This window comes from Spermophilus citellus, assembly GCF_964194105.1.
Source record: "Spermophilus citellus genome assembly, chromosome: 3".
Taxonomy (NCBI): Eukaryota; Metazoa; Chordata; class Mammalia; order Rodentia; family Sciuridae; genus Spermophilus; species Spermophilus citellus.
In genome coordinates, this window is record NC_138184.1 from 2738585 (window position 1) to 2759018 (window position 20434).

The 20434-nt window shown below is 54.9% G+C and overlaps 1 protein-coding gene across 2 annotated transcripts in view; it reads right to left on the bottom strand.

The window, feature by feature from the left end:
• SH3GL1 (SH3 domain containing GRB2 like 1, endophilin A2) overlaps positions 1-20434 on the bottom strand; it is a 31656-nt gene that overhangs the window by 2291 nt on the left and 8931 nt on the right. For both annotated transcript variants that reach the window (XM_081284390.1, XM_081284389.1), the window contains exons 2-7: positions 2752-2820; positions 2399-2471; positions 1473-1616; positions 996-1129; positions 693-851; positions 294-397 (exon numbers count right to left, since the gene is read on the bottom strand). In XM_081284390.1, coding sequence (XP_081140516.1) covers positions 294-397; positions 693-851; positions 996-1129; positions 1473-1616; positions 2399-2471; positions 2752-2820 — 683 coding nt within the window. The remainder of the gene's footprint in view (positions 1-293; positions 398-692; positions 852-995; positions 1130-1472; positions 1617-2398; positions 2472-2751; positions 2821-20434) is intronic.

Sequence of the window (20434 nt, forward strand, 5' to 3'; positions counted from 1 at the left end):
CCAGGACGAGCCTAATAATGTTCTGCTTCCTCATGTGGCCCCTCCCAACTCAGGCAGCCTGGGAGACTCTGGAAGCAGACTCAGGGCCGTGCAGTGGAACCTGCTCACACCAGGGCGGCCTCACACATGGGGCTGCTGTCCCTATGGCCAACAGAGGGGCACGAGGGCCCAGGGCCTGCAGGAAGCATGGGGACTCAGGCTTCAGGGAACTCTGGCGGGGAGCCATTGGGGGACAGGGAGAGAACAAGAGGGACTCCAGCAGAGAAGATGCCCGCCACAGCGAGGCGGCCCACCTGCGCCTGAGCTTGTCGGCCAGCTCGTCCAGGATCTGCACGGCCTGTCGGTGGTAGTCCAGCTGCGCGTCCACCAGGGCTGAGAGCTGGCTCACCTGCTCGATCTGTGGGACCAGCAGGGCTGGAGGGACACCACTGTGGTGGCGTCTCCCTGCTGACCCCCACGCTGCAGCCTGAGCAGGGCCCCAGGTTTGGGGAGTGCTCCTCGCTTTTGGCAGTGGGCAGGCTGCTGCCTGCAGCCCTCTGTCCCCCTGAAGCCATGTGGCCTCCCTCAAGCTTTCACTGAGCCTGGGTGTGCCAGGTACAGGAGGGGTTACCCTGGAGCCTGTGATGCCACCCCATCCCCACGACCAGAGCAGCTGGTCACACAGGAGGGCACAGCGGGATACGGCCACGCACGTCTGTCTCCAGGAGGTTGTGCATGCTGGTCTCTGCCACTTCCTTGGACTCCTCAAACTTCTCCATGGCCTGGCGCAGCTCCTCGTCAGGGATCTTGCCCTGCCGCTTCTTTTTGTAGTCAAAGTCCAGGCGGCGACCTTCCAGCTTCTTCAGGTGGTGCTGTAGGATGCAGGGGACAAGTGTCACCTGGTGGCTCCCAGGACAGACGGGAGAATTGTCCAACATGTGACCTGGTTGTTGTGGAAGGGTGACCCTGGGGCTGGGCTGAGGGCAGGACTGGGCAGTGGGACGCTGCAGCAGCACCTGGATCTCCTTCAGGTCTTTGTCACACAGGTTCTGCAGCGGGTCAATGAAGTTCTGCTTGACTTCTATGTCCAGCGAGTCCTTCACCTCAGCCAGGCGCTTCATGGACTCCCCTGCATCCAGCAGGGCATCACCTGCAGAGAAGAGGGGCATGGGAAGCTGTCGCAGGGGCCCGTCCTGCTGGATCGATATCCTCCCCGCTCTTGAACGGCCCCTCAACAGCCAACATCCTGGCAATTGGAATTTGGTACCAAACAAAGGCTCTTCCCTAGTGTCCCTCCCTATGGTCAGGTTTGGGTGAATCGACCCCTGCCCGCCCACCCCCACTGGTCTGGACAGCCCCCTGCATGGGGAAGCTCTTTGTGCCATCACATATCCCCAGTCCCAAGGATGGCACTTGACACAGAGGACCTGAGAGCTGTGCCCCTGGGGACTATGCTCAGGGCTGCCCTGCAGGGGGCAGCATGTGCAGCTCACCAAAGTTGGACTCTCCGCCCAGCTCCTTCCCGTGGCGGATCATGCACTCTCCCAGGAGGCCTTCCGACTGCGGGTAGCCGGGGTTCTTTACCTGGCCCCGGATCTTGGACACCGTGTTCAGCATTGTCAGCTTGGCCCGAGAGGCTGCAACAGGACCAGCCATGGGGGCAGCCATGGGGATTCCTCCCGCACCTGTCCCTTCCTAAAGTGCACCTGTGCAAGACCTGTTTCCCAAGATCGCCCACAAGACAGGCCGCCAGGAGTGTGACTCCCCTCTGGACACCCCAGCAGCCAAAAAGAATTGGCAGTGCACAGGAAGAGCGGGTCCCCAAGTGAGTGCAGTGAAAAAAAGCTGCAGGAGGAAGGAGGGAGCTGCATGTGCGGCCTCAGGGGTAGGGGACACAGCTGGGGACCTCTGTCCCTTTCTGTTCTTGGCACTGGCCTCCAGTGGCTGCTGCTGGATTTGCTGCTCATCTGTGCTCCTTGCCTCCCACTGCAGAGCCAGGGGAAAGGTTCTGCCTGCTCTGGGCCCAGGAGTCAGCCCCCATACTCCAAGGATGGAGCCCTGGCCAGATCAGGAGATTGGTACCCCCCCCAACCCCCACCCCCCCGTACACTGCTCCAGTTTGTCAGGAGGGGAAAGATGTTCTTTTCTGCAGGGCCTGTTGGCTGGCGGGGTTACCGAAGGGTAAGATTGTTATGCGGAGAAGTTGGCCCTACAGTGAAGCCAGCGTAGAGGAAGGCAAGCTGTCAGCTCAAGTAGAAAACAAGTACGTGATCCTAAACATGGTGCTTGGACCCCTGGATCCAGCCATGCCTGCAGCCCACCCACCCAGGCACAGTAGTCCCTCTTTGTGCTCTGTTAATTTAAGATTCTTGTTGACACAGGAGGCCTGGGCAGACCCCAGACAGCAAGCTGGCCCTACCTGGGTTGGGCTGCAGATACTCGATTGTTCTGACCAGCACTTCTGCCACTGCCTTGCTGGTGACATCCACCTTCTGTGGAGAGAGGCAGTGTTTGGGCTCCACAGCCATTGGCACCCAAGGCCAAAACAGGCCTGCCCAACCCTGTCCATCAGCTCAGCTGCATCCTGTCCCCATCGCTGCTTGCCTGGGGTTGGATGGAAGCTGCTACCTATGAGTCCACCTGACTGACAGGGGCCTGTCAGTCACAGCCCTGCCAGGGTGGGCACGTCCACTGGGGCTCCACGGTGAGGTAGCACTCTGGGGCCCCTTTCAGTAGCACTGACCAGCGTGAGGAGCTTGGGCAGTTCCCTACCTTCTCCATCTCTTTGAAGTCATCGTCCAGCTTGGTCCCCTCTGCCCCTCCGACCTTCTCGCTGACCAACTGGAAGACAAAAGGAGGGAGATCATGTGAAGTGCAGAGGAGGAGGAAGAGGAACCCCTGGGTGTATCCTAGTCACATCTGCTACAGCCACCATGGCCTACAGGGAACCTAAACATGGTGACGACGGCAGGACTGACAAGGTGGCTGTGCGAGACCTGGCAGTCCAGGTGGCACTGGACCTCAGGGGTGCACCCAGGACTGAACACTCTCCTTGGAGAGGCAGACCTACAGGTGAGGGGCGCAGGATCCCACTGTGTAGGAAAACAGCCCTGGAGACACACTTCCAGAAGTGCCTACATGAACCCCCTGCAGATGGAGACGTGCGGATTTGCCCCACACCTTTCTTGAGTGTCTTTCAATCGAGTGAAAAAACAAACAAATCCACCAAAACCCTGCTCATAATGTGGTTGAGAGCCAGCCAACAGGTAAATGGTCTTGTGCAGAGGGGCAGGTGGCCAGAGCGGGTCCGGTGCACGTGCATGTGCTCGACCCCTGCAGCTGACACCCAGGCACCCCCTCCCGAGCTGCAGAGCAGGCGCGGCTGCCCCACACGCACACTGTGAGCTCCCGGGAAGTTCACAAGGTGAGTGCACACCTGGGTCCTCCGGGACTGACCAGTACTGTGACTATAATGACCTACAAGGGTGGCCAGTCAGGGATGTAAACCAGTTACAGGAATGCGAGGGTAAGCACAACAAGAATACCATCGCATCCTCTGACCAAGTGCCTGGCTGCAAAAGTAGCCCTGAAACTGGGAAGAATTACCAGGGGAGCCTCAATCATGCTGGCACACTGAGGGCTTGGTGCAGGTTTACATCTGTGTGACATGGAGGCTGGTCTACTGGAAACCTTGAGGGCCCCAGGGAGCAGGGCAGAGACCCGAGTCCCTGCACTGCCGAGGTTCCTTGCCCAGTGCCTTCAGGGCACTGTGAACAGGGAGCACAAAGGCAGGCTTGCTGTACCTTTCCTGAGTCCCAGTCCATTCAGCCAGGAGGGAGATGGGGACGAGACAAAGCACCTGTCAAGGAATGTGCAGTTCTCTAAGCCAAACACAGACCCTCTTACATACAGCTGGAGCAAGATTAAGAAATGGAACAGGTTGGCCACCTCCCACCACCTGGGCAGGACAGGCTGCGGGGCCCCCTGACCAAGGGCTCCTGTGCCTGGGAGGTGGCTGGGTGAGACCTGGCAGTCCAGGTGGCACTGGACGTCAGGCTCACCGCACCCTGAGGAGCCCCACCCCACCCCACCCCAGGAGGAAACCTTAGGTCTGGTGCTAGGCCTGGCTGTGGGCACAGAGATGCCAACACACACAGAATTGGTGTCTAGAGACACCTGCTCAGAGACACTGTGTACCACCAGGTGTGCATGCAGAGGCCAACTGTGGCTGAATGACACGTTGACAACCCTATGACAGGGCTGGGATGCCCTCCTGGGTAGGGGGCTGATGGATGGCAGCGAGGCTGCTCCTGGGCTACTGCAGTGCCTCAACCTCCCACCAGAGGCTCCCTGCCTCTCCAGGAAGGAAACTGAGTGGGCCTGGCCCCCCATCTCCCAGAGGGCATCCATCCTCTATGGGCATACCTAGAGGGGAGCAGGTCCCAGTGCAGAAGAGGCCCAGGGGCAGACAGCACACGGAAACTGCCCCGTTTACTTAAGAAGGGTTTCTCACTGCAGGACTTATCAGAACTTTTCCAGAGTGGGCAGCATGAGGCGAGAGGAGGGACAGCCGTGGGCTCCTTCCAGTAATCAGTGTTTATGTGGGATGGCCTGAGTCTTCTGGTGGTTTCCACAGCTCACTCACCACACCCCCACGTGGTTCAACTGTCAGGAGGCTTGATGTCACTCAAGTGACCATGTACATTTAATGTCCTGGTCTAATGGTATGTGACCATATCCCAGTGTGCAGGTATGTATGTGTGCACACACACCCGGACAGCAGAGACAGGCTTGTGTCCTTCTGGCAGCTAACAGTCACAGCAGAAGAGTAGAAGGTATCATTTGCTGTCACTGGTGACTATCACCCCAAGACTGAGGGGTGCCTGCCACTCTACACCTAGCAGTCTCCCTGGCTCCAAATGTTGCAAGATGTGAGCAAGGGATGCTGTGATGGTCCCTGTAGTGCCCAGTGTGCTATATGAGGGGAGGCCTAGCAGAGCATTTGGTGGCCCAGGACACAGGAACCACAGCAACCCAGGAGGAAATGGCCCAAGAGCAGAAATGGGGAGGCTTGAGAAGTACCCACCCTCCCGGATGTGCTTGCTGGACCCAGGAGCAGGCCTGCTCCACAGAAGGCAGCCTTCCAGATCACCCAACTGCACATCCCCTTGTCCACGCCCACTGGGAGGCTGGACTCCTGGTCCAGGAGGCGCCTAGGACTTAGGGGAGAGGCAGGAAAGAAGTGGGAGGGACACTGGCCCCCTGTCACTGCTGGCCCTGCACAGTGTGCTCCACCCCACAGGGAGGCTGGCCCAGGGATTAGGCAGTTCTGGGGGGTTCCACTGAGTTTCATGGGTCAGTTTCGCTTCCTTTGTGGGTGGGAAGTCAGGACGCTCTCAGAGCTGGGGCTGCCCACGGGGAAATGTGAGCCCAGCTCCTGCAGTGAATTGAGAACTGAAGCCAACCAGGCACAAACCACCACTTCCTGAGGGCACCTGGGCCTAAGGACCTGTTCTGAGCATGGCACAGCTGGTAGGTTCTTATGTGTCTCTTGGCGTCAGCCTCCCAAGGCCCCCTCAACGTCTTCAGGACCTCCATGTTCACATGGCCACCTGTCTATACCAGGGGGGATCTGTAAGACTGAGAAGTCCCTTCTCTCCGCAGCTCCACAGGCTAGGAACAGGCACAAATGGACAGAAAGATCAAAGGCCAATAGGAAGATGTGGGAGAGATGAGTCTGCCTCATGTTGACTACAGGCCCAGTAGCACTGGAAGAAGGACAGCACCCGGGCAGGGGCAGAACATACACATATGGGTTACAAGGACACACCTTTAGTCTCCACGTGAGGAGTGGTGCCATTCATGTCCCTGTCACAGGGCAGCCAACCCTAGAGGGGCTGACGCCATCTCCACAGGGGACTAGCATACTGTCCCACCTTGCTGAGAGCCACTGATGGACTCAGCAGCAGATATGAAATGAAGCCTTTGACAGAGCCCATCCCAAAGTGAGGCCACTTGGAGTCCCACCCTGAGGACAGACAGCCGAGGAGCAAGTCCACACTGCCTCTTGGCAGCCAGGTGCACAGCACACACAGCACGGGCCTGAGCCCTGCTGAGGGAGCTGTGTGGCACAGCACCTGCTGGGGTCGGCAGAGCAGCTGTGGAGCCAAGTGACTGCTGTGCCCAGGAGGGCAGCCAGCGTGAAACCCACACCATCACTCCTACCCAGTCCCAGGACAGATGTGAGCTGGACCCTGAGAGGGAACTCATCCAAGACTGCCCTAGATTTGGGCAGCAGCCCGTTTCCTGTGAAGGCTCCTGCAGAGGCCATACCTAGGTGGTCCCTGCTGGGTGGGAAGCAGGGCTGAGAAGTCCTGTTGCCTGCAGGACACATCCTCAGAACCTCCTGAGGCTGGATCCTGACCCCAGAGTCAGCCTGAGGTCTCCCAGTGGAGACCTGCCTGCTCTTACCTCATGTGCCCCACCCACCTGTGCCTGGCCCCCCGCTCACACACATTTGCTTTTGACCAGCACGGCCCCTTTACTGTGTTTGTCACCTGTGTACCAGGCACCTGGGGAGCAAGCAATCAGATGGGTCTCCATTCCAGAGCATGTGACTCCTGGTAGCACAGGTGGCCCATCAGTATTAATAATGACCAGGGCTGGGGGTGGCTCAGTGGTAGAGCGCTTGCCTAGCGTGCACCAAGCCCCAGGCACCATCCCCATTACTGAGGATGGGGATCCAACCAACCAAAGAGAAAAGACCTTAAGAGAAGCGGTTTTCTTTCAAAGACAAGCGTTCTTCTGAGTCCTAATCCTTAGCCATCTTTGGGCAGAAGTGAGGAACTGACACACAGGAGGGTTCCGCCATAGTGGAAATGCACAGAACAGGTTGCCAAGCTGCTGCACCACAGCGGGGGTGGGAGTGGGGGATGAATCACAAGCAACGGGATGGAGAACAAGTGGCCAGCTGCAGGCTCGGTGGATTGTTTGAAGGAAAGAAAGCAGCATGGAGGAGTGGGAGGGCAGAGGGCTGCTGCTGGGCCTCATTTCCTTAGGACCCTGAAGTGGGAGGTAACCTCCTACAGGAGGCCACAGGGGTCACCTGTCCTCTCTGGGCCAGGGTGAGGGTTGGAGCTGGCTTCCCCTCCTGCCCTCTGCCTGTGAGCTTCTACCAACCCAGCCATTAGACCTGTGGTGACACTGTCCACACCACACCACAAAGAGAGTCCCACACTCCTTTCTGAGTCCTTCTCAGTGGAACTCTCAAGGGTGTGTCTCAGTCCTGTTCTTCTCTGTTGGAGGGAGCCTGGCTCAGCACCCTGTAGACCAGGAACTAGGGTGGGGCTGGTGGGTGGCCCAGTTGGCAATCAGTTGGGGAGGGACCAATGCCTTGTGTCCACCACAGCAACAGACTAGTGCCAGCCGGAGGCCCTGATCAACAGGCTGTCAACTAGATGCTGTGCGCTCTAAGGGCTCAGCAGTGTGGTAAGTCTCTGTCCTAGTCTTGAGGAAGCCACCAGGTGGCTAAGAAATGAGGCAGAACATCAGCAAAGAGAATGTGGAATGAGCTACAGGAAGTGAGGGAGGAGGGCCTGGCTGCGACGAGCCCAGGAACAGGTCACCTGTGCTGGACTCACAAGGCAAGTTCCCAATGGGCAAAACCAGCCACGCAGGTGAGATGCAGGGAGAGGTGGGCAGGGTACGGAAAAGGAGCACCACCTACTGGGCCCCATGTTGCCCATGTCATTGATTAGTAACACCCACTAGATGACCACATAGGGACACACCCGTTTTACAGATGGGGACATGGGTGAGAGGCCAAGGAACTCTATGGCCCTGAAACTGTAGGCAGGGAAGCTGAATGACCACTGGTCCAACCTGACATTCCTGTAGGTGGCCAGTTCTGACTCCGCCCATGTGTGAGACAGGAGGAGGGAGGCCTGGGTTTCAGGAAGTAGGGCTGTCAGACAGCTGTGTGTGGGACATAACTGGGGAGGCCCAAGAAGTGGCTGAGACTGTCCTGGGCAGTGTGGAGAAATCCCTGCACTGGGCGAGAGGGTAGGGAAAGGGAAGGGAGGGGCGTGAGGGCAGATCTGTGGTCTGTAGGTCCCTGTCCCTGTCCCTGTCCAGCTACACCCCTTCCATGCTGGCTTGGATCTGTGAAGCCACTGGCAGACATACATGGAGCTACCCTCCCAGTTTCCATTAGTCTTCCTCCTGAGATGGGCCAAAAGGTGGCACGCCTGCAGGCTGCTCTGCTGCCCGGCTGGCATCCTTGCAGCTCACTCTATGCTTATGCCGTGGCTCCTGACTTGGGGGATGCTGGCAAAGCCCTGCAGGAGGGACTTGACAGCACACTGGATCTTCCAGGAAGGAAAATGACTAGCTGGCACTGCCCTCGTCTGTCTGCTCTGGCCAGGGACCTCTCAGTGGTCCCCAGTGTCACCAGGATGATGTCCAGAGGTGAGCTTCTCCTGTATGGCTCAACTAAGAGATGTTGGCTATGGGGCAGTGATCATTCCACGAGAGGAAAAGCCATAGAGTGCAGCCTGGATGTGATCTGCAGAGGGTCCTGTCCCTGGAGCCCTCAGGATATCTGCGTGAGAAGCTCAGGAATTGTCACTCCTGAATGGAAGCAGCACGTGGGCAGGGAAAAGGGCAGAGAGAAAAGAGGTCACAGGAGCACCACTGTGCCAAAGGCGCTTCCTACTCTGGCCCCAGTTGGGTGAGGCAGGAGGATGAAGTAGGCTGGTAAGGGGAGGACCATGTGTCATGGCGCGCTCCACCTCAGGCTGTGTAAATAAGACTTTGGGTGGCCACCACCCCTTCCATAGCTGCAGGAGGTGCAACTTCCACTTTTGTCACACACCAGGCATCCGAGGCTTCCTGGATGTGCCCTCCCCACACAGATGGCCTCTCTGTCCACCAAAGCCATGCTGTTTTTAGCAAGCAACCTTTGTGAATGGCAGCAGGAGAAGAAGAATCAGGAAAAGGCTTCTAAAATGGCTTTCCATGTGCTACTGCCACCATTAGTTCAAGTCCTAAGAGAGACCCACTGACCCCCTGTACTGCTTGTCAAGGATTACTGGGGAACCAAGCTTTGGTGTCAAAGCACAGTAGCACCGAAGCCCAGGGTGTCCTCTTAGCCCATGGGGTTGTCCCCTGGACTTGGGCTGATGGACAAGACAACAGTTCGACATCAGTTAGAAAGGAGACTGGAGTGGTGGTGCATGCCTGGGATCCCAGCTACCCAGGAGAATGGCAAGGCCAGCCTCAGAAACTCAGTAAGAACCTGTATTAAAATAAAAAACAAAAAAGGACATGGCTCAGCTGTAGAGCACCCTGGGTTCAATCCCAGCACCACCCCACCCAAAAGGGCTCTGCTCCTGGCCAGCTTATGGGGGTTCTCAAGAGTCCAGGTCCCTCACCTGGGACTTGGCTTGTCAGAGGGACAAATGGGCTGTGGAGAGCCTGGCATTAGGGCCGTGGTCAGGCTCATCTCCTGGAGGATGTCTTTTGTCACTGTAGCACTAGTCACTTTGACCCCATCTCCCAGTGTGGCTTTTTGAGCTTAAGGATGGCACCCAGCTGGCATGGAGAATAAGCAACTTTGTTTTTTGGTACCAGAGATTGAACCCAGGGGCACTTAACCACTGAGTCACATCCCCAGCCCTTTTTATTTTGAGACAGGGCATCGCTATGTAACTGGGGCTGGCTTTGAACTTGTGATCCTTCTGAGCTACTGGGATTATAGGCTTGCACCACTGTGCCTGGCTACAACTTGCTGCCTGAAAGGCAGGGAGCTGAGAGCACTCCCAGTGACAGCTGCTGCCTCTCTGCCTGCACAGGCTGCAGGAGGCAGGAGGGAACCTGCAGTGAGAGGGGCACCTGAAACATGCGTCTGTGGCCCAGCACTGTCCAGACAGGAGGCAGAGGGGCTGCTGTCAGAAGGGAGCTGCTTTAGACAGTAATGGCAATAGCAAATGGACAAGATCATTCAGTGGCTGTCACAACAGACAGGCTGTAAGAGGCAGCTCTGTGTGTCATCACCCTTGCGACAGAAAACGGTACTGTCTAGTGGCATACAGGGCAGCTACAGGCATGGCCACCCCTTCTGCACAGGGCTGGAAAGAACTCATCTGTGTTGACAGCGAAGTCACCAGTCCTGATGGAGGTTTCTGTCCACATCATCCGTTCCCGATGAGGTCCTTGGTCTGAGTCCCTTGGAAGGCCCCCACCCTGGCATCTTTCCCTAGGACTCCAGTGTGGCCTACTCCCTAGCCTGCCACCCGCAGGCCTTACCCATGCCCTCTGTCCACACGCAGCCCTCGCTGTTTGGCAGCTCAGGGCCTCTTTGGGATTTGCCTCCCTTGCCCATTTGTTCTGCTCTGGACAAACTGCTACTTGGCTTTGGAGGCCTGGGCTCTGGTGTCACTTCCTGTTAAGGAAGCCATTCCAAGCACATGTTCTAACTCAGCACCCCCTCTGTCTCCGTGGGCCTTGTTTCCTGCCATGACCAGTACATCGTCTTGCAGTCCAGTGGGTGATGGACACCTGGCTGACCCAGTGCCCCACACAGCAGTTGCCAGCGCTCCTTGCTACCCCGGGACCTGTGCACTGCCTGGCACACAGGGTGCCCACAACACTGCACTGTGCGACAAGGCAGCCACAGGAGTTGCAGTGTTGTTTCTTGCTCCTCCAGTCCCAGTGAGGACAAGATAGGCGGATGGCTTCAGTCTTCCACCCCTCCCTCAGAGGTGACTCAGCAGTCCTTAGAAAGGGGTAAGAAGGCTCACACCCTGCTGGCCCAGCTCCCTGTGGGTGGTGGAGGGGAGGGAATGGGCATTCCCCTCACAGCCAGCCTAGCCAGAAGCCAGTGTGTGAGGCAGTGGCCTGAGATGGGCAGATCATGGTCCTTGTCCTCAGCTCCTCTGGGGACTCCTGCAGCAACCCTTGCTTCCTCATCTACAAGATGAGAATGCTCTCCAGGTCCAGCTCTAACAGGCATCCCTGGGACTGCCAACAGAGTTGCCAGGTTTTCCCCACAAGCAGCAGGGCACTTAACACTGCCCCCTCTTCCACTCATGGCCTACCAGTCCCTGGTTGCTTTGCCATGTCTGGGAGGGCACATCCTTTCTTCTGCTTCAGCAGGCCAGTGCTCTGCCAGTGTCTGTGGGCAAGGCAGGACTGCCTGGCCTCAAATGTGGCATGGACACTTCGCTGCTCTCTCCATCTACTGCCCAGCTGGCTCCTTCATCATCTGGGCCCTCCTCACTCACCTGGCTCAGGTATAACCTCAGGGCAGGTGTCTTCACTCAACAGATGGGAAGAGGAGGAGGCCACTCTGTCCATGGCCAGTCAGCACTCCAAGCATTTGATGAAGCTGAGGGAGTCCTGGGCTCCCACACCTTCCTTTATACAGAGGCTGCGCCTACACCCTGATTTTGGCTCCCCTTCCTCAGTGCTCTTTTAGGACCAGGGGCCATCAGGGTGCTGGGACAGCATTAGCTGACCTAATGTGAGCACAAACCTGCTGGAGACAGAGACTGGCTCCAAATTAGGCCACAGACCCTGCTCCTACCACCAGAGCAGCAGCTTCCAAACATAAATCAGCCTCTACATTTAGTTTTTCATCTTGGGGTCAAGTTGGCTGCATGTCACATGCTGATAAAATAAATTTCAGACAAAAACTTATAAAAAGAAAAACCCAAGCCACAAACAAATGAGGCAATAAGTCCCCAGAGTCCCTGCTGGGCAGGGCAGCACAGCTCTGCTTCAGGAGCCTGTGGGGCGTTGCTGGCTGAGGCATGATCAGCCTTTCACACGTGCATGGAAATGATAAGGCGCTCTAGGAAGAACAAATCTCTCATCAAAGGCAAGGCTGACGCAAGAGCCCTTCAGGAAGAGCCTGATCATGGGACGGGATGCACAATCCTGTCAAGCAGGTCAGGCGGGGACTGCTTGGCTTGCGACAGCACTGGACAGCCTCCGTATCACACTGAGAGCACAGCTTAGAGGTGCAGGACCCAAGGAGGGTCACAGCTCCCTGGGGACTGATGTGCCAGGGTGACTGACTTAGAGCCTAGAGCCCCTGTTCCTACCCTTCCCCCCACGAAACACAGGCCCAGTCCCTAAGGCCCCTTCAACTTTGTGTTTTTTTGTAGTTGTTGATAGACCTTTATTTTTTATTTATTCATACACAGTGCTGAGAATCGAACCCAGTGCCTCACACATGCCAGGAAAGTGCGCTGCTGCTGAGCCCGAGCCCCAGCCCCAGCCCAACCCCTTCCACTTTTAAAGGCCATCTCTCCTTGCAAGTCTCTGCCCCACCTGCTTTCTGTTCCATGAAGGTGCCAACCTCATGCCCACCACAGGACCTTTTCCTTGGTTGCTCCTATCTGTGCTGCCCCTCCACGGACCTGCTGTGTGAACCCTGAGCCAGCCCCTCATGCTGTTGCCCTGTCCTGTCTCACACCACCTATCACCATGCCTCCATCTGCTCGCCTATGGCCTCCCCCGTTGCCGTACCCTGAGTCAGAGCCATATCTACCCTGGAATGAAAAACAGAGCCTGAGACTTCTGGGGTTCCTGCTGCCACACCCCACCCCTGGAGGGGGCTGAGCTCTGGGAAGCCAGCCAGAGGATGCTGTTCCTTCAGCAAGTTCTGGTATGTTGCTTCTGGGGGCTGGAGGAGGGCTGGCCCTGGCTGGAGGCTGTCAGCCCCACTCCCACAGCTGGCTCCCTCACTAGAGAGCTGAAGGTTTGGGAAAAATCGCAAAGAACAAAGCAAGCCAGGCCAAATCCGGCCTGTACGCTGGGGGACTGGACTATTCTGAGGGCCCTGGCATTGGGTGTTTGTTATGGACAGCCATCTCCTGAGAAAACCATGGGTATGGAGTCTGGCTATACTTTCCAGGATACTAGAAAGGCAAATTCCTTTGAAAGCCAAACAGAAACAGTCCCCAAACCTACTCAGCAGCAGCTGGTGAGAAGCTGGGCTGACAAATGTGCCTTTGCCAAGTCACATGTGGCCAGGATCAGGGAAACCAGAATTCTGAGCCCTGACTACCAAATGTGCCCGAGTAGGTCATAATACCAAGGACAGCACAGGGCAGGGTGGATGAGCAAGCGGAGAGGCAGTCAGAGGGCCCCACACCTGGGTGTCTGCTGGCTGTGTTGTCAGCTGAGCTGTGTTAGATGCTGGCTTCGATCACCCTGAGGGCAGCCCGTCCCGGAGCCCAGGCATCTGTACTGGCTCCAGTTCCTGGTTCTCACCCACTAAACACAAAAGGCACCTGCCCTTTACATGTCAGAGCTGGTCCTGAAAACCTGGAGCTGACTGAATCTTAGCACTAACCACCCCAGGACACACAGAGGAGGAAGCCAGGAGGAAGCTGCGGGCACTGGGCTGCTACAGGTAGGCACTGGCCAGGGCTGTTGCCTCTTTGCCATTTACACTATAGCAGTGGGGCTGGTGGCCTCTCCTCCTTGAGGCACACACAGCACTTGCTGACACTGCCCCTTGTGCCCGTGGGGAGGCCAGAGCACCCACACCTGTGAGGTCTAGGGAGTGTGTGGCTTTTCCCAGGATCCCCCTCAGGCCACACAATGGAGAACAGCAGTTCTTAGGCCCTTTACCTGCCTGTGAGACTGGACCTCTTCCGTGGTTACATTTGTGTATCACTACCAGGGAACAGCTGGCATCCTCTGCCCACCCCAACATATTCTGTCCCCAAATATGTGCTTCCCGACAGCAGGGCTGGGCATCAACAGGGTTAGTAGAGGTACATGTGCTTGGTTACTGAATATTTGCTGGGATAATAATAATATTTATAGAGATAATAAATAAATAACAAATGAATGTACCTGCTCTCAGTGTGTCAATAACAAGTCAAAACAGAGTCATGCCCACTAGGTCACAAGGCAGGGCAGGTGACAGGGAAGGGGAGGGGAGCTGAGACTGGCAGTCTCAAGACTGGGTCTGCTCTGCTCTGCTCTGTCCATCAAGGCTGTCACTGTAAGAAAGAATGCAAACTCAGGGCTTGGGGTTTAGTGCAGTAGCAGGGCACTTGCCTGGCACGCAAGAGGCTCTGGGTTCCAGCCCCAGCACTGTGTGTACTGGGGGGAGGATAAAGTGCCCCCCAAACCGCAAACTCCCCTGGCCTCAGGTTCCTCAGCTGTAGAGCAGGGGGATTACAGAGGGCCTGCTGTAGGACATAGGTGTGCAGGTACGTCAGGAACCACAAGCTGCTCTGCAGATCCCACACTACCCACTCTACCACACACCGGGGAGGTGCAGCCCACAGAAGCTTGGAGAGGGCTTTTCCTTCAGCCCCTCATATGGCACTGGCACCCAGTTTTCCTGGATTGAGAGGCTATATGGACACCCTTCTTTTAGAAGGACAAAAAGAACATCCTTCTTGGAGTAACACCCACCTCTGGATTGCGCACACACAAACCACTGGGACAGAGTCAAAGTATGGAGCGCAGACTGAACCCACGCTTGTGCCACGGGCTCTTGAGGCAGGTGCTGGGGTGTAACCCAGCACCACACAGCTCCCCATGCCAGACAAACATGCAAATGGCTCTGTGAACATGCAAATAGACCCTGTGATGCTCTCCTGTGGGGGAAGAAGCAGGTAGAAAAGGAACAGTGCCAAGAGACAAATGGCTCAATGTGAAGGCCTGTGGAGAAGCTCCCCTGTGTCTGATGCCCAGCAGTCTCATGGCCCCAGGGCCTCTTCCTGCTGCCCCATCACCCTGCCTGCACAGCAGTGAACCCTAACGCCCTGTGCATCCCTCTATCTGCTTCCGGCCTGGCAAAGAGATCCTTCTGGCAAAGAGACCAGACATGGGGCTGGTGCACAATTTCTCCCAGGACACAAGGCCCACAATCTGCACAGGAGACTCTAGGGGACCCAAAGGGGACAGACAGCTGCTGCAGTGCAAACTCAAAGTACTAAGCAATGCCCTGTGATTGAGATTTTAAATTTTTTGCAAAAGAAAAGCAGCCCTGTCCTCTGGTCTTCTCCCGAGGCCTCATTTTGCTTCTGTGGCGTTGCTCTGTGCCAGGGTCTGGCGCAGCCACTCCCTGAGCTGAGAGCTATAGAGTCTTCTAATCTCTCCCAAGTGGCCAGGGTTCCTCCAGCACCGCTGTTGCTCTCTGGAAGGACCGACCCACAGACAGATGTTGCCTGGCCCTTGGATGATGGGGAAAGCAACCTAGGCCTTCCCCCTCCTGATGGCCCAAGGAAGTGCCCAGGGTGGGGTCGCTTGTACTGGAGACTCGGATCCCTCCTTCTATCCTCTTCCTACACCCCAATCTTGCCCACTTCAGAGCCTGTGGCATGTGTGAACCATTCGGGTTCCCCTCCCACATGAAGAGCTGAATGCCCCCTAGCTTTGAGCAATGGGAATGTGGAGACGTGGCGAGCCAGCCATGGGCTGTGAGTGTGAGCATTCTGAGTACACTGGACTGGACTGACGATGCAGCCCTCTCTGGGCTGTGCACGTATGTGTGTTCCTTTTGCTTGCTCTGTCTTTGATCATCACACAACACATGAGATGAGCGTGACCTGCTGACCTGTAAGACATCAAGAAGGTAGACTCACCCCCCCTGCAACCTGGCCCCTTGCCTCATCTGAATGGCTTCTCCCCAAATAAAACAGGATTCAAGGTGTGCTCTTTCTCTTTCTCGCCTGCCTTACCTCCTTTGTGGGAGCTGGGTCAAAGGAGTTGTCATAGAACCCAAAGAAAAAGGTATTTCTTTGTCTCTGTGTGATTATTTTGTGCCAGCCCAGTTCACTGGGAGTGACCTGACTGGTTTAGTCGTGTGTCGCGACACTCATAGGCGCATCATCATCAGCCCTATTTCAATTATAGCCACCATCATATGCGTCTGGGATGCTCTTCTGGCCTGGGCTGACCCACTCTCAAGCGGGAGGGTGACTCTCCGGGGCTAGAGTCAGCTGACTGGATCTATCTTTTTAAGGTTGTGCTTGTTCATTCAATAAGTATCTCATTATTTTTGCACATCCAGCCAGGTGAGAAAAGAACAGAGATAACACAGGCACACACTAATGATGCCCCAGGTTATAGAGGGAGGCCTTCAGGCACGAGACACCTGGTGTTCTGTGCAGGGAGAGGGCCACAGATGCGCCACAAAGGCGAGGGCCTGGCACTGGCTTTGAAGGAGGAAGGAAGAAAATGTGAGGAAAGGGAGAAAGAAGGGGACATGGAGATCTGTGCTAGTAAGGGCTGGCTCAGAAACAGCCCAGACAGGATTTTGAAAGGTCCACCTTGAAGACATGGAGGGTCATTAAGAAGAGTGTCTGGCATGAGCCTCCAGCATTCTTCTGTCAGAAGAAGTGTGCCACCAAGCTCAGGATGGCCCTAAGCATGATGGATAGGATTGATAGAGGGGTTTCTGGGTGTGGGGTATCCTCAGGGTTGGACAAGAAAGATCATTTTCTGCACACATCTGAACACGTGGCCAGTTTCCACAATTCCACTTAATTCATACTAACTCAGTCATTAAATTGGAGGTTACGTGGGAATGGAGACCCATACACACTTGGCTACAGCTTGAACTTTAAGTGTCCCCTAAACACCCACATGTTAAAGCCTTGGTTCCCAGCTTGGGGCTACTGGAAGATAATGGTACCTTTAAGAGGTAGGGCCTGGGCCAAGCAAATTGGCTCACACCTGTAATCCTAGTAGCTCAGGAGGCTGAGACAGGAGGATCGCGAGTTCAAAGTCAGCCTCAGCAACCGCGAGGTGCTAAGCAACTCCATGAGACCCTGTCTCTAAATAAAATACAAAATAGGGCTGGGGGTATGGCTCAGTGGTCGAGTGCCCCTGAGTTCAATTCCCCAGTATAAAAAAAAAAAAAAAGAGGTAGGGCCTGGTGGGCCCCTGGCTCCTTGGCCAGGAGGTGAGCTGTTTTGTTCCACCACATGTTCCCTGCCTTGCCACAGGCCTAAAGCAACAAGCCAACCCAGCAATAAATTGGAACCTTCCAACTCTGAGCCAAAGTAAACTTTTTTCTTTAAAAAGTTGGCTCCCTTGGGAATGTTATAGAGACAGAAAGCTGATTAACACTGACCATTGCTCTCAGAGGAAACATGCTGTGGGCAGGTCCCTGTTGGCCTCTGGTCACTCTGTCAGTTGATCAACATGTGATGTTGTTCTGTATGCTGACCCCACAGTCAACAGTAAATCCTAGTGCTCATACCTGAGGCTTTTCTAACATTAGTGCTTCCTCTTTGAGGCTCATCACAGTCCCTAGCCCTCAGGGATCACATTAAACAGCCAGACAAAGTCCCCAGAATGTGAAAAACACAGCACTAAGAATCCTGGTTCACAGCATGACAGCTGGGACAGCACAACAGCACTGCAGCCTGTGGCCCTAGCTGGAAGATATATGGAAGAGAAAGTTTTCACTACTCTGTGCACATCCATGAATGACTGTGAAAGAGCTTGAGTGTTGATTTGGGGGCTAGGATACATTTCAGCAAGAAAGTATGTTTGAAAATTCTGAAAGAATAACAACTAGGATGGACACCTATATGATCCTGCCAAGGCCCTAGAGATGGAGGGGGAGGGGCCTGGGAGGGTACAGGTGCACGTTCTTTCTGCAACTCAGTTTCCCTGTGCAAAGCAAAACTGGACATATGGGTTCTGGCACCTGCACTAATGGAGGTCTCAGCTGAACGCAGCGTGGGCACCTTTGGTGTACCCCAGGTCCATCTCTCTCTGGACCAGAGAGCTGATCCTGTGCCTGGGGAGCAACCCCCAGCTGGCTACACCCCTCAGGGACACACAGCACAATGGGATGGCTGAAATATCACACTTCACAACTGCTCGAACATGTGATACCCACCAGTTCTGGGTCCAAGACTTTCCATCCATAAACTGAAAAGCTTTTTTTGTTTGTTTCCAGGCTAGGACCACTGAAAACCTATATGGTTGTATTAAACAAGGTACAGCTCTAGGGAAAACTCTCCGACTCGTGCCCGGACAGCCATAAGACTGCTCACCACCCTATGGCATGGAAGAGCCCAAACTCAAGACATCCCAAATGTCCACTGGCAGAACGGACTAAGGCTTGGGCGTGACTCTTGGAGGGGAGTTAAAGACCATGGAAAGGAACTGGAGCAATGTGGGCTGGTGCAAACAGCTCACAGAAAATGCTCAGCCAAGCCCCAAGCCAACTGCAGGGTACCACCCGGAGGAAGCACTACACCACATATTTCTCTGCAATGATCCCAAGCATGGTGAAGGCAGAAGGCAGGGGCTAACACTGCCCCAGCACTGCTTGTTTTATTTTAAGTAGAATGATGTGCACCTGATTATTTTTTTGGCCATTCCTTAGATTTCTTTGATGTCTGAAACACCTTATAACTTTTTCCCCCCTGCAGTGCTAGGAAGCTGAACCCAGGACCTCATGCATGCTATATCCCTAGTCCTTTGTAAACTTTAATGATGCTTCTGGGCCTAGGGCTCCAGAAACAACACCATGGCAGGCTGGCCAAGGCACCTTTTTCCTAGTCCTGCTTCTCTGCAGCACTCCTTGTGGGCTTCCCACCCAGGAACCCCCAACACTCCAGTGCAGAGAAGGCAGAGGGGCCTGCTGTGGCCTTCTACCCCTGTACTGGGCAATATAGGGACAGACAGAACACTTGGGTGCCCTTGCATGCGTGGGGAGAGAGCCAGAGGGCATGGAGGCTTCCCAGAGAGCCTGCAACTGTGAGATTAAAACAAAGAAGCCAAGGGAAGAGAATCCATGACCGCATGACCCCGAAGTGTCACACAGTCCACCCAGCTGTCAGAGGATCCACAGCAACTCAGATTGAAGGGTAACATGCAGATTTGACTAAGAAGCAAGAAGCAAAAGACTAACCCAGTAGTTTTTGCTTTTTTTTTTTTTCTTCAGTGCTGGGAATAGAATCCAGGTCCTCACACATGCCATGTAAACACTCTACCACTGAGTTACATCCCCAGGCCTTTTTATTTTATGTTGAGACAGGGTCTCCCTAAGAGGCCTGGCCTTCAACTTGCAATCCTCCTGCTTCAGCCTCCTGGAAGCTGGGATCACAGGCATCTGTCATCATGCCTAACTTATTGGTTGGCGCTTTTTTTTTTTTTTTTTTTTTTTTTTTTAGTTTAGCCTTTCTAAATGAATAGCAACGTGTCTCACTCTCAGAGAACATGCACACAGGAGGCCTTGATGAGAGATGGTGGACAACCTAGGCCAGGACAGACCAGGGCATAGAGAAATTCCACCCTAGCTTCCTAGACTGCCATTTCCAGCCACAAAGCCTGGCTTTTAAAAGCCAGCACTGCCTGTCCATCTCAAACAGTCAGGACTCTGAGGGCTCAAACTGAAGGACACCTACCTGCCTTCCTGCCACAGTCAGCTCATGGCAGGGTTGAGGAGGGACTCTTGGGAGCCCATGTGTTACAATTCCCACGGTGGGGGAGGAAAAAGGACCGAGAGGGCTGGGGTTGTGGCTCAGTGGCAGAGCGCTTGCCTAGCATGTGTAAAGCACTGGGCTGTATCCTAAGCACCACATACAAAAATAAATAAACGAACAAACAAATAAATGTATTGTCTCCATCTACAACTAAAATAAAGGACAGAGAGCTCCCTAAGGGTTCTTTCCCAGAAGCTTTCTGTGAACAAGTCTCTGCTCACTGCTAGGGTCAAGACCCAGAAAAGCCACTGGTTATCATCCTGCTTAAAGAAAACAGGTTTGACTGGGGTTTACTGGCAAAAGTTACTGAAATCATTGGCCATGGTGGCATTTAGAATAAGAAATCAATGTGATAACATCATTGACTGACAAGCCCTCCCCCAGGCACCAAGGACTTGGCCACAGCCAGGTTTACCTGCAGCCATAGCTGTCCTCTGAGCCTTACTCAGGTCCACTGGATCTCTTGAGTCTTCATTTGAGACTGAGCAGGGCAGAGCAGTAGGCATGAGAGAGTAAAGAAGAAGCGCAGCCCTGTATCTCACAGCATGTGTGTGAGAGGCAGATACATGAACTGTATGGCCAGGACACTATTTCTGCTGCGGTTCTTCCTGTGCTGCTCCTCTGGCCAGGAGGCACTTGAGGTATGTGTGTGTGTGTGTGGGGGGGGTCGGTTGGTCACTACTGCAGAATCTAACCAAGAAGAGCCAAGAGCAGGGAACCTAAGAGGACCAACTGCACTGTTTTATTGCTGCTGCATTTGTTGTTCCAGTTACTACTACTGAAAACACAGAGTAAGACCAAGATTTCTTTTTAAACCCATTTACAAATCGAACTTATTATAAAGTAAAAAAGCCAAATTAACCATTGTGCTCAAGTTACAGCACAGGCAGCAGGTGAAGAGCCCTGGTGGTCACTTCTTTTTGCTGCAGGCCATGGTGTGGTGGTCTACACTGGTGCTCAGGCTGAGGGAGGGGAAC